This window comes from Marmota marmota, unplaced genomic scaffold (assembly GCF_001458135.2).
Source record: "Marmota marmota marmota unplaced genomic scaffold, marMar, whole genome shotgun sequence".
NCBI lineage: Eukaryota > Metazoa > Chordata > Mammalia > Rodentia > Sciuridae > Marmota > Marmota marmota.
The window spans coordinates 23848542-23865017 of NW_026000068.1; the positions used below are offsets into that span (position 1 = coordinate 23848542).

Sequence of the window (16476 nt, forward strand, 5' to 3'; positions counted from 1 at the left end):
ATAGACGGTGAAAATGGTTTAGCTTAGAGTTTCCTATTGAAAATAAATATTCCCTCAAAATAATTTATTCCAGGACTTATTGAGCCATACAACTCAGTCAGAAAGATGACAATAGCTTTGAATAAGCAGGATGTGGCTGCAAAATTAGTCTTTTTTTTTAACCAGAGGAAGGTCAGAGCTGCTTTGTGTTTTTTAATCTCATTGTTGCGTGAGACTAATCACTTGGGCTCTAGCTGAGGGTGGTTTAATGGTGATCTTAGAGGTGCTGGAGGAGCTAGCAAGACTTGGATCCCCAGTCTCCTCTCCGGGGTAAAACAACCTCAAACCACTGTTACAAATCCTTGTTTAAAATTTTAGCGACTTAAAAAGTTATTTTTAAATCTAAATTTTCATCTCAAAAGAGAACACAAATTCAGAAAGCATTTTTGTCAGGAGCAAGTTTTAGTCTGTTGCTGTGCTAGAACAATTTCTGATGGGAAATCTTCGCTTAACTCAAACTCTGGTTATGTCACAAAGTTAGGGGAAAGTAAGTCATTTCATTTCTCTTCCAAAAAAGGAAAATGGAGGAAAAGTTCTTTTATCTGTTTAGACATACACCTACCTGATTATAATCTCTCCTTCCCCCCCTTAAGTCATAAGGAAAATATATGCATAAGTTACAGCTGATAGAAGAGCTGGAAGAGAAAGACAAACCCTTCCTTTAATTACATTTATCAGGTTAGCCGAGAACAGGCACCTGTGCCTTAGGTAGAGAAGCTGATTAGCATTCAGAATACTGAAGCCCACATCAATTTAGGAAGGGCATGATTTCAAGATAAGTTGAAGGGTAAGCTGAGAAGAAGCAACTATTTTAAGTCCAAGTATAAAAGTAGGATCAGATCAAAGAAGGGTTGCTAATAAGAGTCAAGGATTAGTTGAAAGTAAAGTCCCTAATTATACCTAGAATATTTGATGGACTCAGTTGTGCTGGAAAAGATCTTAGAGGTCAACCGATCCAACTTCAATCTTTGGTTGCAGAGATGAGACTCCTCCTTCAGCTGACACCAGCCAAAGAGGGGGATTTATTAAAAGTTGATAGAAACAAAGAATTGGAAGGAAGCCGGGCCTAGGGAGTGGAGTGGATCCAGGAACTTCATCTTTATTTCAAGAGTTACCTCTTTATCTCTTTAAGTTAATGCATATATCCACATCAGTGGCATAAAGCTATTGTTTGAACAGGTCCACAGCTGAAATTCTGAAAGTGCTTTGAACTGAAGCTACAAGGACAAACCTATAAAGTGGTGATAGATATATCTCTGTACTAAAAATACAACTGTACATTTATAATTTCTCTAACGTGGACTTTTATAGAATTGCAGCTAATGATGAAAGACCCGAAGCAGATCTCCTAATTCTGCTTTCAGAGAAGCCATAGTCCAGGAAGAAGTGACATGTCTAAGATTTCCCAGAGGGTTAATAGTGGAGCCAGAAGAAGAATTGAGATCCTTTGCTGGCTGATCTATCAGACATGCAATGCCTCGTACACCACTGAGAACAGTGACCAAGAAAGAATTCATTTAAGAACCTGAGTTCAGACTCTTCTTGGGCAAATATAGTACTTTGTACAACCTTGAATGTTTATTTGTATAATGGGAATACTAACATTCCCTAGAGGGAGGGGTTTTATGAGCATTACTTCAGGAAGATAATGTACAGTTATGACAGCTATAGATCTGGCACATATAAATTCTCTGTAAATAATAGAAATTATCAATTGAGATATCTCAATCAGCTTTTGATGTATGACAGATAACTCTAAAACTCAATGATTGGCAAAAACAGTTCTATTTCCTACTCATACATCCCTGATCAGCTATATGTCCATTAAGCTTAGCTGGATTTGGTTTTAATTTTGGCTCACGTCTGTTCCATAAGATTCCTCCTTCCATGACTGAGGCCAAAGAAACACCTCCCCTAAATGTGTTATTCTTATGATGGAGGAAAGAGTGTAAGAAATGGGAACCATGTAATGCATCTTAAAATCCTTACAGGGAACTATCACAGTATTTATTTCTACTCATCTTTCAGTCTCAGCAAGTCATTTGATTAAGCCCAGAGGCAATGAGTCAGGGAAGCTACTACACCCATAGCAAGCCATGCTCAGAGAGGGGACTATACATACCACCAAGTAGAGGGAAAAAGCACAAAAACCTTTGGTCATTGTGATAAGGACCTGTAGAGTGTCATGAGTAGTCATGTACCCACACAGACTTTCTGCATGCCGTGGATCTTCAAGTCTGGGGTCATTTAGGAAAATCAGAGATCCAGAGAAGATAATGAAGTTATCTAGGGTAGAAATTGGGGTTATGAAGGTGCATAGAATCATTCGTTCTCCTAGAAACCTTACTAGGTGGAGGGGATATTTACAAGTCATTAAGTTCAACATTTCCAGGTCTGAAAGGTATTACAAGGTATTCACATGCTTAGAGGAAGAGTATGTCTTCATTTCCATGTAAGTAAATTAAAAACTGTTTCCTTTGTCAATGGAATAGTCATGAACCTCCAGGTGTGTACTGAGGAAGCCTGCCTGGTGGTAAGTGGAGATTAGATGAGTTTGCTAATGATTTGTAACTTGGTTTATAACACAGATGAGCACTACTAGGTGCATTCATCATCACACATTTCGAATTGTTTTTATTCTTCGTCATATGTTGTTTACATTTGTTCTCAACTCTGAATTAATGAGGAATTTAATGAGGAAGAAAAAACATAATTCTGCCAATTTTCTTCTGGATACTTTTCTCCAGACCCATAAATTTCCTACATCTAAAAAAATAACTATAAAAAACATCAAGATATCTACAATATTTCAAAACACAATGTAACACTGGAAAATAAATCAGTGCTTCTTATGCATCCTGTCTCTAGCCAACAGTGTAGTATGGAAATAACCGCTGATGGTGTTTAAGGTCCTTTTCAGATTAGGGGACAGAGCCTCACTAATTCTATTCCCATTATTCTGCATGAACTGTTCCCTTAGCGTGGAAGACTGTCTTTCTTATCTTTTATTCCTAGTTTCTACTTGATCTTCGACTCTAGCTTAGCTCCTACCTCCTATTACAGAAGGAATTCCACAATTTCCAAATTGTGTTTCTTGCTCTTCCCCTGATACTCCCATAACACTTGCAGAATTGCACACTTGATAGCCCTAGTTTTGAGAAGTTTTCAAGTCTGGTCTCCCTGAGTCGAGCCTTAGCTGAGGTGGGTAGGGGGCAACTTGTTATTTCTATGGACTAGGTCATCTTTTGGATGTGTGAGAGGAGGCAGATTTGAAGCTCAATCAATTAGAAACTGGAAAGGTCCTTTCAGGAAGAGGAAAACCATTCACAACCATGAAAAGCCAGAGGTTAACATGCTCTAGGTGTGCTTAAGGAGAAATATGTGGGCCCAAATGACTAGAGCAGAGAGTTCAGGAAAAAGAGTCCTGGAAAAAAACAAGGTGAGTTTAGGTTTGTTGGGAGGGGGACTTATAGGATACCCACTGTCTTAGTTTTCTCTGGCTGTCATATGTCAAATTACCATAGACTTCATGACTTAAACAAAATAATTTTTTTAATAGTTTTGAAGCCTGGAAGTCCAAGCTCAGTGTACCAGCAGTATTGATTTCTGATGGCTTTCTTCCTAGATATAGATGGCTGCTTTTTTGTTGTTCTTCATGTGGTAGAAAGAGGCAGAGCTCTGGTGTTTCCTCTTCTCCTTACAAGGAAACTAATATCATCATGAGGGACCCACCCTCATAATTTCACCTAAAGTTAATTATCTCTCAAAGGCCCTATCACCAGATATCAAATATACCACACTGGGATTAGGATTTCAAAGTAAGGATCTGAGGGAATGCATTTCAGCCCTTAGCACTCATCCATTTTGAGTGGCTGAGAAACTGGTTGCTGGTAAATGAAGGGGTCAAGGAGATCTCCATCACCCATCCCTGCCTTTCCTGGGGTTCCATTGTTCATTTAAGAAAATGAATGAAATCCCAGAAATCAGCATCTCCAATTGAAAGGGCATTAAAGCCCAAGGGCAAGAATGAAATAACCTTTTAATTTTTGAGATGAATGAACAAAGTAATTTTTGTGAGTGGTATCTTCTATTTCTACAGCAGCCATAAATCATACCTTTGGGAGCTGTACCATTTTACTTTTAAATGTACATTTTGAAAAGAACACAGTCGTTTCTTATTACTCTTCTTTTGTACAATTTCATTGCATTCATCACTAGTCAGAAGGTCCTGTTGATTCTGTGGCAGGAAAACTATTTGTTATATTCCCAGTACAAATGCCTACTGATTAACACAGGCCTTCTGCATCAGCTGAGGGGGACAGCGGTATAGTCTTCCTCGAAGATCTATACTGTTTTTCTTCTTTTATCCATGGTAATTCTTATTATTTTCCAGGCCTGAATTCCCTGAACTTGGTATATTCTCTTAAGAATCATCACCCATAGGATGATGTTTTTATCCATTTGAAAATTTAATGTCCATTTGCAAATGATTCAAACTGAGACTGAGAATTCTGCTGCCTGAATTGCAGAAAGTTGTTGCTGCCTAAAGAATTTGCTGGTCATGTCCCACTGATAGATAGTACAAATATACAGTGTTAATATAATGGGCAAAGTCTGGAGCATTTCCATATCTCTGGACTATTGAATAATATACAAAAATATATGACTTGGGGACAGCTGAAATTATTTCCACACTTTGAGCTCTGCTTCCATTAGACTGGTTCACAATATTAGATTGAATCCCAAGGTACTACTGATAACCATCAGCTGTTTTTCTTGCCTAGTCTCTTTGTTTAAATGTGTTCTTTCATTATCCATGTGCTTTTAAAAAAAAAAGTGGAGGAAAGAATGATTTTAATTGAACAATCTGTGTTCTGCCAGGTATTCCTTCTTCCTAGGAAGGCATTTGGAAACTTACTCTGCTATTTTTATTTACCCTGCCAGTGTAGTATATTGATGAGAGAACTGAGGTCCAATAATGTTAAAACAAGACATGAAATATTGATTAATTCTTTTTTTAAAATCCCTTTTTAGTCCAGAGTATAGCAGATTTCAGAAGCTACTGCCAATACTGTGCTCTCCAATAAACCTCCATTATTGGGAGGGTCTTGATCCCCTTCAGGCCTTGATAAATGCTTATTATGCTTCTGAAATGTTATCTTTGAGTGCCCCAGGATTGGCTTTCATTGGTTCCTGGAAGAAATAAGAAATGGTAGAAATGACATTGCAAAGCTTGAGTCATAGGACCCCAAAGGAACCATTCCATAAAGGGAGGCAGAGACGGAGGCTCCCAAACTCCTTGTCTTTGTTCCCACCTGATGCTCCTTTCCTTTCCCTAGTATGCATCCTCCATTACAGATAAGGACTTGCCCTTTGGTCAAGTCCAAGAGACAGGGGTTGCTCATTCCTAGGGTTGTGTGAAAAGGTAAGATAATGCGTAAGGTTGGGTCAAACCTGAATGGTTTCAGATAGACTTATAAAGGAAAGAACAAAGAAAGATGCCAGTCTGGATAAGGAAAGTCTGAGGAACAGTGAGAAGACAAAATAGGAACCATAGTTAAGGAAAACTTGGCATTTCAGGATCAGGGGCACCTTCAGAGGAAACCACTCTATGCTAGGATTAGGCATGGGAGCCAAGAGTTCTACTGTCCTATTAGGACCCAGGTGAGCTTGCAAAAGAAAGGAATCTGAAAAAATGAGAGAACTGCACTGGAAAATCCACACAACAAAAATGGTCTCATCCAAAATTCCAAAAGTGCTGAAACTGAGAAACCCTGAACTGGAGGAAAGTGCTATTATTTTACCCATCAAAGTATAAGCTTATTGAGTTCAAAACCCAAGTCATGAAGTGACAGTTTTGAATAATTAGCAAAGCATCCTGTGAACAAATAATAAATTCAGCATAATCCAGTTTTCTTTTGAAGAGTAACCTTTGCAGAGTACTCAGTTCATCCTCTGAAATTACCCAGAACAAAAATGTTACTCTGTAGCAGTTTCCAGCTTGCCAGGTAATAGGAGAAAAGTGCCTCACAATGTTTCCAAAAATAAGGTATATGCTGAAAAGCAGGCAAAGGAGAGATGTTGACAGCCAGAAATATTGAGAGTGGTAAAAATGAGGATAGTTTGACAGACAACGAGTCCTTGTATTCAGGTGATGGCCTTAAGATATCAAGGAATAGGGGTAAACATCAAGGGGGTAAAGTTGCTTACATTTTATCAGTAATAAACTAGATGAAAGATCATATTTTAAATGATACGCCTCCGAGCATGTGCTACATCAAGGTGTTGACAGCATCATTTTTTCCAAGGGATGCACAGGTATATTTAAGTAGTTTCCAAGTTATAAGTATCTTGATTACCAAGGAGCAGTGGGAGGCAGAACCTGGCCAGTGAAAGCAAATGATTGATAGCTTCCTGGTAATTCTTCAGCCTTTATTTTCCCCTGCCTGGCTCACTGGCGCATTATTCCACTGCATTAATTTAAGCTTTTTCTATTGTACTGAATTAGGAGCTTAAATTCTCTTATCATCCCTATGGGAATCTTGATTGTTTATTTGTGGATGACAATAATTGCTTTTATTGATCCTTAAATATGGAAGGTATAAAAAGTACTATGGTTGATGGCCAGCTGATACATAGTGGCGTATGCATGACAAAATACAATATTTGGCCCCAGAATACACTCTTGAAGAATTTTAAGCTATTTGATAGTGATTACTAGGTCTCTTCAAACTGAAAAGTATAAACAATTTCAAGTACATCAGCTCAAGTCTTTGTGTTGTTTTACTGAATCCTGAAAGTCTTCCTTGGGTATGGTTTATACTCCTTTCTAACACACCCATGCAACAAGACATGGTACACGTGTAGTTGCATATAGTACAACTACAAGAATTACCGGAGGCAGGGCCATCCAGGCCAGTGCATTCCTCCAGGGACTCAAAACACCAGCTATTTGTTTGGAAGAATTCCTGGATGGAGCTAGCATTTGCTAGTATGCCATTCAAGCATCTTTGTAAGGACATTTACTTTGAGCATCTTGAGAACAAAGCACTCTGAAGGTCTCAGCATGTACTACAGATAGGAAACCTCATGCCATTTCATAACCCAAATATATGACAGGCATTAGGGGGGAAAATGCAACTGTCTAATTAAGTGCTGTTTTTTAGGACAGGACACTTGGGCAGTATGAGCCTCCTGCGTCTGAATCAAATGCAACACACATTGTTGGAAGAATTTTTGGGCTAATTAGCATAGACTATCTACCCCGAAACAAAATAAATCAGGTTAGGCCTAAAAGGAATCTAGTATCATAAGTTCTTATTAAGTGGTAAGGTGGAAAGATCTTTGAACAGATGTCAAAGCCTATAATTCCTGACCCCTTTCCTGTGGTCAAGTGAAGAAAGATAGAGGAATCACAGAAACAGTTATGTCCTAATACCCTTTGAGGGCTCTATCTCAAATGCTTACTGTTGAACTCTCAGAATTGACTATCTGGGCTGGACCTGAATAAGTCAGGAGAGCTTCTTTTGCAGAATAGTGGTCCATATGTCACACAAAGGATCCCCCTTTATCTTGACCTGGAATGTCATCTGGATTCTTGACTGTTGGCAATTGTGTGGAGGGACTGTGTCAAAGGAATGACCGTTTACCCCAACTTATATTTATCCTCATTCAAATTAAGCTTTACCCCTAGTACCATAGTCCAGTTGCGTCGTCTGCCTTGGACAGTCATCTTGTATTTTCCTGAATGGCAGTGAGAAAAGGCAAACACAGAGCTCCTCCACTAAAACTTTAAGTGATTATACCATTGCAAGGAAAACACTTTCTGTACACTTTTTTTTAAAACTTAATATCTCATGCATTTTGTATCACACCCAGCACACAAGTTAGCACTAAATATAATCTAACTAATGTGATTGCTATTTGCAACAATCCAACATGCACAGAGCATGTTACTACGTAACGGTTAATGCTTAATCTCAGATTGATGATGGAGGGTGATGATCACAGAATCATCTATTTTAAATCTGGAGGAAGATTTACTGATGACTTAGTTCAACAATCTCATTTTAGAAACAAGGACACTAAGACCCAAAGAGTCTGGCTGTCCACAGCCTCTCATTCAAGCAGTGGCAGAGCTAGAATGTGAGACCAGGCATCTCCACTTCAGTTCTGTACTCCACTCGGTACTGACTCTGAAATAAATTGGCCCATGCTTTGTTGTATTGTATTATGATCAATTGTATTAATGTGTGTTCCTCCTCCGGTAGATCATGTGCTCCTTAGGAAAATATTTATCAACAGCCTCTCACACAGTCAGTGACACATAATAGGATACCAATAAATATTTGTTGGAAAAATAAATAAGTGGGTGAAGAAATGAGACATATTTTTCTCATTATGTCCAAGCAAATGCTGTAATTTTCAGTGATCTCTACTAGAGCTTATCTAGGCTAGTAATGAAGAAGGAGAGGGAGGATATAAGAGAGTAAAAATGTGGGAAAAGTAGCATGAGAAAGCAAGGAGAGGAGAAGGTATACAATTCCGTGAAAATAATAGCCAGACAAATTCAGAACATAATGCCTGCATTCTCTTACGGAGCTTTTTGTCCAGCATTTGCCTCTTCTGATATCTCCCAGTTTTCAAACTAGCAGATCCCATTATTGATGCTCCTTCTCAGACCCTTTACTGCAAAATGACAGCAGGCTAAGTTTTATAGTAAGCAAAGTGCTCCATAGTCTATCTTGCGTTCTTCTGGAATCCCTTCCCACCCACACAGCACATACTCCAGATTTGCGTTGCTGCTACTCTTCCTATCACAAAGGGAAGTGCGTATAACTCAGTGTGGTCCAGTTTCTGAAAATGAGTGGCCCCAGTCAGTGCTACATCTAAAGGCATCAGCTGCCCTCCCACCTCAGTTGTGCTTCCCAACTCCTTATTGGACATCCAAGCACATTTCCATTTTTGTGATTTTGCCCTTGTTGGTTCCTCTTCCTGAAACATTTTTCTCTGGTATGGTCTACATGGCTTCTTCTCATCTGCCAAACACTCCCATCCCCACCCCCATTCCCAAACCTTAATACTATTTTTTAGATTTTTGCCCCTATTATCAAAAAAGCCTTCTCTGTCTAATGTTTATAGCACAGTTACCTTTAAACTTAATCCTCTGGGCTCCATAAAGACCTGAATGGATGTTTGGATAACTGCTATATTCCTAGCATCTAGAATAGTGATTAGCACATAGTAGGTGTCCAATAAAAATGTGTTGATGAAGTTGGTAACATTGTTCTTACAAGGGAAAAGTCCTGTCTCACAATACCTGGAAGACAGTTTAGGAAAACTTTGGGTGCTTTCATAGACTAAGCCACTCACCGACACTGCACCCCATTTACACATAAAAATCCAAGAAGCCTTTGAGAAAGTAATCTGTCCAGGTAAGCACGACAACACCATTCCCATTCAGTTCCCAACAGGGCTCCAAACAACCTTTAGAAAACCTGCTCTCTCATAGAGAGCACTAATTTGTGTCTTATGGAAAATCAAATAAATTATTTTTCACCTGAAGGGAGCAGGATTATTTGACTTCAGATATTTGCCATATGGTTTTTCTATCACACAATGTAGCTTTGAGGCTTAAGGTAGTAAGAGCAGGAGCATGTCTATAAATTATTCAGAGATAATTCAAAATAAGTGTGCATCCTTGACAGATTGTCAAGTTTCTTAATGCTTCTTGGTAACAAGTGCTATGTTTCTGATGAAGTGTTGCTTATTTCTCACCACACTTCATTTCTGCTCTGTGTATGTTTTCTGTGTTGTTTTGTTTGTTGTTTTTGTTCCCCCCACAGAGTGCAGTCTGGCTCTTACCTCAGCACGGGGTGGTTTACCTTCCTTCTGGCCATGGACGCCTGTTATGGCATCCACGTCTACGGGATGATAAATGACACCTACTGCAAGTAAGATCACAGGAAATTATTTTTATGCAGCTCCAATTCTGATATCTTGTCAAAATATCACAATTCATTTTAATGTCATAAATCTGAGAAACAGATAAAGCAACAATTATTTCCTGGTGTTCTTTGCTGACATGACATGTTATTGTCAGTGCATCAAGTTGTGACTTTCAGGGGTGATAAAAAGAAAAATATTTACCACAGTCTAATGTCAAATGTCAGAAGGAACACTTTTTCCTTAATCAGTGGCATGTCAGGGACTGGTAGCTTGGAAATTTGGAACAAGTTTAGAGGCAATTTAATTTGCAAAAGTGAGTTTGTCATCTCTGTGCTCTAATGCTTGATGGATGGCTATCCACTCAATGGTTATATTTGATCATGAAGGAAAAAATGTCCTGAAGCCTCAGAGAAACTGACAGCTTAATAAGAATTCCTGGAAATTATATTTCACTAATAAGTGAGTAATCTGCCAGATCCTTATTTAAAATGAGTGTGTTTATCCATAGTATATCCTTGCTGGGGGGAGAGTTTCTAATTAGATAATAAAACAAACCCTCCGTGCTTCATCAGGGTAATGAAATATATTCTCTACCAACAATTGGCACATTATAACTCAGAGACTGTTTTAATCATATTGTCAAAATGGTAACTCTCAGCCACAATCTTCATGAACAAATATTTCTACCCTAACTATACATATAGTAGAGCACAGATGAACCCAAAGTCTTAACTGTTGAAAAATCACAAAATTTCTTTAAATTCTGCAAGAGCATCAGTCTGCCCAAGTTCGCTTCCATTATACACCATTTCCTCTTTCAAAGGATAGCCATATGTTTGAATGTAATTGGTGTGATGTATAAATTTTCCTTGATCTATGAAAGCACTAAAAACCTGGTACATCTTCCTAAAAGCTTTCATACATAATAGCTTTTAACTGAGTTCATCAACAAGAATCATCTATGGGTTTTCAAGTAAATGCATTTACTGGGCACCTAATGGATTCTTGTAAGTGAATGCTTCATTCTTCATCTCAATCTTTCTCTCCCTTTCCTATTTTTTTTCTTTTCTAGGACAGAAGGTTATAGAAAAGTCCCCTATCATTACTATGAACAAGGAAGAGATGAGTGTGATGAATATTTTCTTCATGAACATGCCCCATATGGGGGACACAGGTTTATTACTGAAAAGAAAGTGTTTGCTAAATGGGCCAAGAAACACAGAATAATATTTACACACCCAAACTGGACAGTGTCTTGATGTTGGATTTTCTGACCCTGCCACATCACTTGTCCTGATCGTGATATAACAATTGTGATGCTGGTGATGCCGATGACCATGATGGTGATGATAAAGAAGACAGTAATGATGCTCAAGTCCCTGTACGTTCTCAGATATGGATTGTGACTCTGCTAGAAATTTGAACCTGGTGGGATTCCGTGGAGGGTGGTTGTACACATTATGTTCTTTCTGAAGGTTCAACACTACATACTGCACTTTATAATTTAACTGGAATTGAAATGAAGGCCAGTGATATGACAACTGTGACTTAAGAAATGGAAGATTACCCTTCAAGATAGCTGCCCAGAATTCTTCAACAGTAACTTTTAAAAGTCATGGAATTTGACCTCCTGAAGACAGATTACCGAATCTGTGGCCTCTGGAGCCTGGGCAGCTCCACCATCTTGAAGAATGGTTAACTGTCAAACACTGTCCCAAGATATGCTATCAGGGTACAAGTATCTTACTGCAGTTTACTAATTAGCCTGAGGAAGGGAAGATATCTTTTTGATATGTCATCTTCCCAGAGCTGAAGCCTCAGGCCATTACCTAATTAGCAATGAAGACATCAAGGAAGTCTTACAGATCAGGGTACCTTGACTGTCTCAACACTTAATCTGAAATGTACCAAGTAGCAAATCTTGAGGAATCTCCACTCTGACCACTTCATGCTTACTACTCAAAACAATATCAATATAACTAAACATAGTATCAGAATTAGTGTTTAGTTATTTTGGCTGAGTCTAAAATATTTGTGAAGGCTATTTAACATGTAAGATACCAACTTCAACACTGTAATAACATATACTGTGAAACTTTCCTAAAACGTAACCAAAGGGTTTCCTAACTCTGCTTCAACATCCAGCAACACAAAATTATACGCTTTTTAAAATCATGAAACAGGGAAAGCAAAGCATATTTTTACATCAATTTGTATCCTATCATACTTCATAGTATATATTTGTATACTCAAATTTCTATTTTATAGGCCCAAGATGTGTCTTTCCATACATTACAGTATCATTTGCCAAGTGCCAACTGTTAAACATGGGTGATTCCTTCCTTATATTACATCTGAACAGAACTTTTGCCTTCTTGGGGTTAATTTTCCCCATAGTTTATCAGTTGTTATACCATAATAACAATAATGATGACCTTAATGTCCAAAGTGCTTTGTTGTTTAGAGTCCTTTTCATATCCTATACCATGTGATGCCCGTGACCACCTCACTGAATTATCACCTGCAAATTCTGCCATCTGTTTTAGTAGTTGATCTGTAATTTGTTGATTGTTCTGATATACACCGAATTTCTCTACTTGCTAATATTTGCATAGACTAGCATTTATATAGATTAGTAATCAATTGATTTCAGTGCCAAATACAATATATTATATCAAGGTTATGCAGAAAGTACCATAAGGATGGTCTTGGCCATAGACTAAGACCCCTATAAACTTAAGTACTTTTGATTATTTTCTTTTGTTTGTCTGGTTTTTTAATTGATGTATTTAGATGGGGAAAGATGGGGAATTAGGGACAATAGAAATGAATGAAAGTAGAGAAATAGTTTCCTATTCTAGGTTTAAGAAAATTGTTCTCTGTATTCTCATTGCTCATTAAATATTAGAGGGTTTATTCACTGAGAGAGTAGCTAGGAGTCTAGATACTTCCTTGCAGAATGATTTAAAAGACAAAAGCCAGGCTTAACTTAAAGAACCTTTAAGAGGATGGAAGAAATGATGCATTTCACCTCAGGAAGAGTTGGCATGTATTTACCAGTGCTAAATATCAAGATGAGTTATCATTAAAATATACTGATCTGGGTAAAAGCCTCTCTCCTGCTCCTCTTCTGCCACTTGATACCCACATCCATAAAAATACCCAAGCTCCGATTTCATCATGGAAGTGAATTGTTGTTCTTTGGTTGTTTCCTCATATGATTTTCAGGTCTCTGAATATTAAGATTTTTTTGATGAATAGAAATGTCCACTCAAAAATAAATGGATACAAATGTCAAAAATTGTAATACACTGTTTTTCTCCTTGTTGTGATACAGAAATTCCACTTTTAAATAAAAAGGAATCCTTGATTAATCAGAATGCTTTGGGGAATGCCATGACCTGATTTGTTTAATTTCCCAGTAAATGGAGGCCTGACTCGTTTGTTTTTGCCTTTACTGATGATAAATTGTTAAGATATGCTGCTCTCTGGCCTCTGTCTATGGTTCCCTGATGAAGGAGACTGCAGTGCTCTGTCTCCTCACTGCATGTGTGGGAAAGGCCGGCACTGGGCATGCGCTGCGGAGGTTGCTCAGGGCAAGTCCTCTCCTCTCTTCTCTCTTCCCCTCTTCCTTTCCTCTCTCCCTCTTCTCTTGTTTCTTTCTTTTTGTCTCTTTCTTTTCTAAACTAAATTCCTACTCTGCATTTTTTTTATTATTGTTTTCTTTCATACTTTTTTTTCTAAAATCAAGAAACAGAAGTATTTTATTCTCAAATTGGAGACCCACTTGGATTATCTCCAGTGTAATTGGGGTTTTGATAGAAACTCACGACTTACTTTCCTCTGTCATCTTAATTTTCTCTGCTTTCATTTACTATTTCTTCTTCTTCTTCTTTAGGTATCGGGTATAGAACCCAGGGACACTTGGCTGTGGAGCCACATCCCCAGTCCTATTGGTTGCTTAGCACCTCATTTTGCTGAGGCTGGCTTTGAACTGGTGATGCTCCTGCCTCAGGTTCCCAAGGTGCTGGGATTACAAGCATATGCCATCATGCCTGGCTCCGATTTTCTTATTCCAGCTTCCTAATTTTAGTGGAAATGCAGTTGACTTTCTCCCATGTTGGGAGAAATTTTCCTTCACAGATTTGCTGATAGAGAAGTGTAAGGCAATTTCTAGACAATTCTACAGGTTGTGGTCAAATGAAAAAGATTTCATCCAGAATCTAAACACTGGAATATATAGATGAACTCGTTCATCACTGAGGTGCACCTATCCTGAATGTTAATTAATATCTGTGGAAAAGAAAAGTGGTTCAATATCACCTGAGACTCTAGGCAAAACTATGGAAAATGCTGTTATTTTCTGAAATCAGTATAAAAGAATGAAAGTTAAAATAATAAATTCTATTTCTAATTCTGCAGAAACCTAGCAAAAGTAAATTTTAAAATAATTTTACAATAAATGTTTGAATCCTATCTAAGTTAACCTAGTGACAAGTTTTAATGATTTGTATTGTTATGATGGTCACACAATTTTACATTGTTACCAAACCTATCAAAGAAAACAAAATTTGGAAGGATTTGGGCTGATATTTGAATATATGCTCATAAAGTTCATTTGTGTGGAATATAATTATATGCATAAATATACATATATACTCATAACTATATATGAAAGCATACATGTAATCCTATATTCTTCAATGATATGTGAATCACAAAAAACCCTATTTTAGCCTCCATCTGAAATTTGTTGGGTTTCATTTTGAATCCTATGAAAAAAGCAGAAATTCAAAGTAAAAGTACTGATTGCTGAGAGTACATAAAAACATATTCAGTAGCTGGCCAGAAGGATAAAGCAAGATAAGGCACTAAATCTAGAACTGGGAACACAATTAGATGCCACAGTTGTCACAAATCAGACTTGTAAGTATAGCAATCTGTATCGTAAGGCTCTGCCGATTACAGCTTAGCTAAAATCACATGAAAAACATTGCATCAGGCTTCATTCATGCAGAAGTAAATGAACACTGGTCCCCCTATTCAAATAAGCCAGTCTTTAGCATAAGCAGGACTCAGATTTGCATGATTTTTATTATATAGCTAGAGGACTGTGACCATTGTGAAAAAAGAAAAATTATATAAGGAGATTGCTCTTTGAGGATTTGGTATGAATCAGCTGGTCTGGGAACAACAGTCTGAATTGGAGACCTGCTGACCTTCCAAGAAGTATAAAGCCATCAGAAGAGAATCACTCATGGCTTTTTTAGAATAAAGACAACACTGGAGTACTTCACCTGGTGGTGTTAATTGGATGCTAATTATGAGATGAGTTTAATTTTGATAAGCAAGAAGATATAAACAGATGGCTTACTTTTTTAAAAAACAAACCCATCTAAGCTTTAAGATGACATGTCAAATGTCAAGAATCAACTTTGTTGTCCAGTTTCAATTTGCATGTCTTAGCATAGCAAATTAGTTAATGCCCCTGAAACACAAGGGAAAACTACTTTGAATTTAACTCCATTTGTAAATGGCAAGATCTCATTATTTTAATAGTGTACTGAAAAAACCAATGACTGAAGGAACCAGTGCTAGGCTTTCTAAGTAGTCTGAACTTTTAGAGCTGAAAGGTCCTTAAAGACCAGCCAGTCCACTTCCTCCACCTGAGAGTTGAAGACCAGACCCATACAGAATGAAGTGGTTACCTGTCACTAGAGAATAGACTGATGGCAGTACTAAGACCCAAACTCTCATCTCCTGTCTCCTTCTCTAATAATTTTTCTACTATACATTTTTTTTTTCCTTTCAGTACTGGGGATGGATCCTGAGGCATTGTATCACTGAGCTATATCCCCAGCCACTCCCATACCTACTCCACCATCATCATTTTTTTTTTAAACAGGGTCTTGCTAAGTAACTCAGCCTGGCCACAAACTTATGAGCCTCCTGCCTGAGCATCTCAAGTTGCTGGGATTTTTATGGTGTGCACCACCACATCCAGCTCCACTACATTTTTTCAAAGCACAGAATAGCAGCTGGGAAAAAAAATGCATATGTGTATACTAAAAGAATTTACATTCACGGAAAAACAGACTCCAATTTGTGTTGGTTCTACTCAGGATCAAAGAATCCCCACAAAGAAGTATAAGAATATTTGCATAATTGAAGGAACATAACCCAGTAATTGTCTATATTCTCCATTCTCTATGTTTTTTTTCTAAGACTAGGCCATGTTCTCATATAAAGAAATTCTAGCCTGCCAGGTTGGCATATGCCTGTAATCCTAGCAATGCGGGAGGCTGAGGCAAGAGGATCTCGAGTTCAAAGCCTCACAATTCAGCAAGACCCTAAGCAACTTAGTGAGACCCTGTTTCTAAATAAAATATAAAAAAGAGCTGGGGAATGTGGCTTGGTGTTTTAGTGACCCTGGTTCAATCCTAGTACCACAAAAAAAAAAAAAAAAAAAAAAAAAAAGAAAGCAAGAAA

At 37.8% G+C, this 16476-nt stretch overlaps 1 protein-coding gene across 1 annotated transcript in view; it reads left to right on the forward strand.

The window, feature by feature from the left end:
• Positions 1-13367, forward strand: part of St6galnac3 (ST6 N-acetylgalactosaminide alpha-2,6-sialyltransferase 3) — a 517617-nt gene extending 504250 nt beyond the window's left edge. Inside the window, exons 4-5 of the mRNA XM_048814091.1 lie at positions 9885-9992; positions 11060-13367. Coding sequence (XP_048670048.1) covers positions 9885-9992; positions 11060-11246 — 295 coding nt within the window. The 3' untranslated portion in view covers positions 11247-13367. The remainder of the gene's footprint in view (positions 1-9884; positions 9993-11059) is intronic.
• Positions 13368-16476: the final 3109 nt, after the last annotated feature.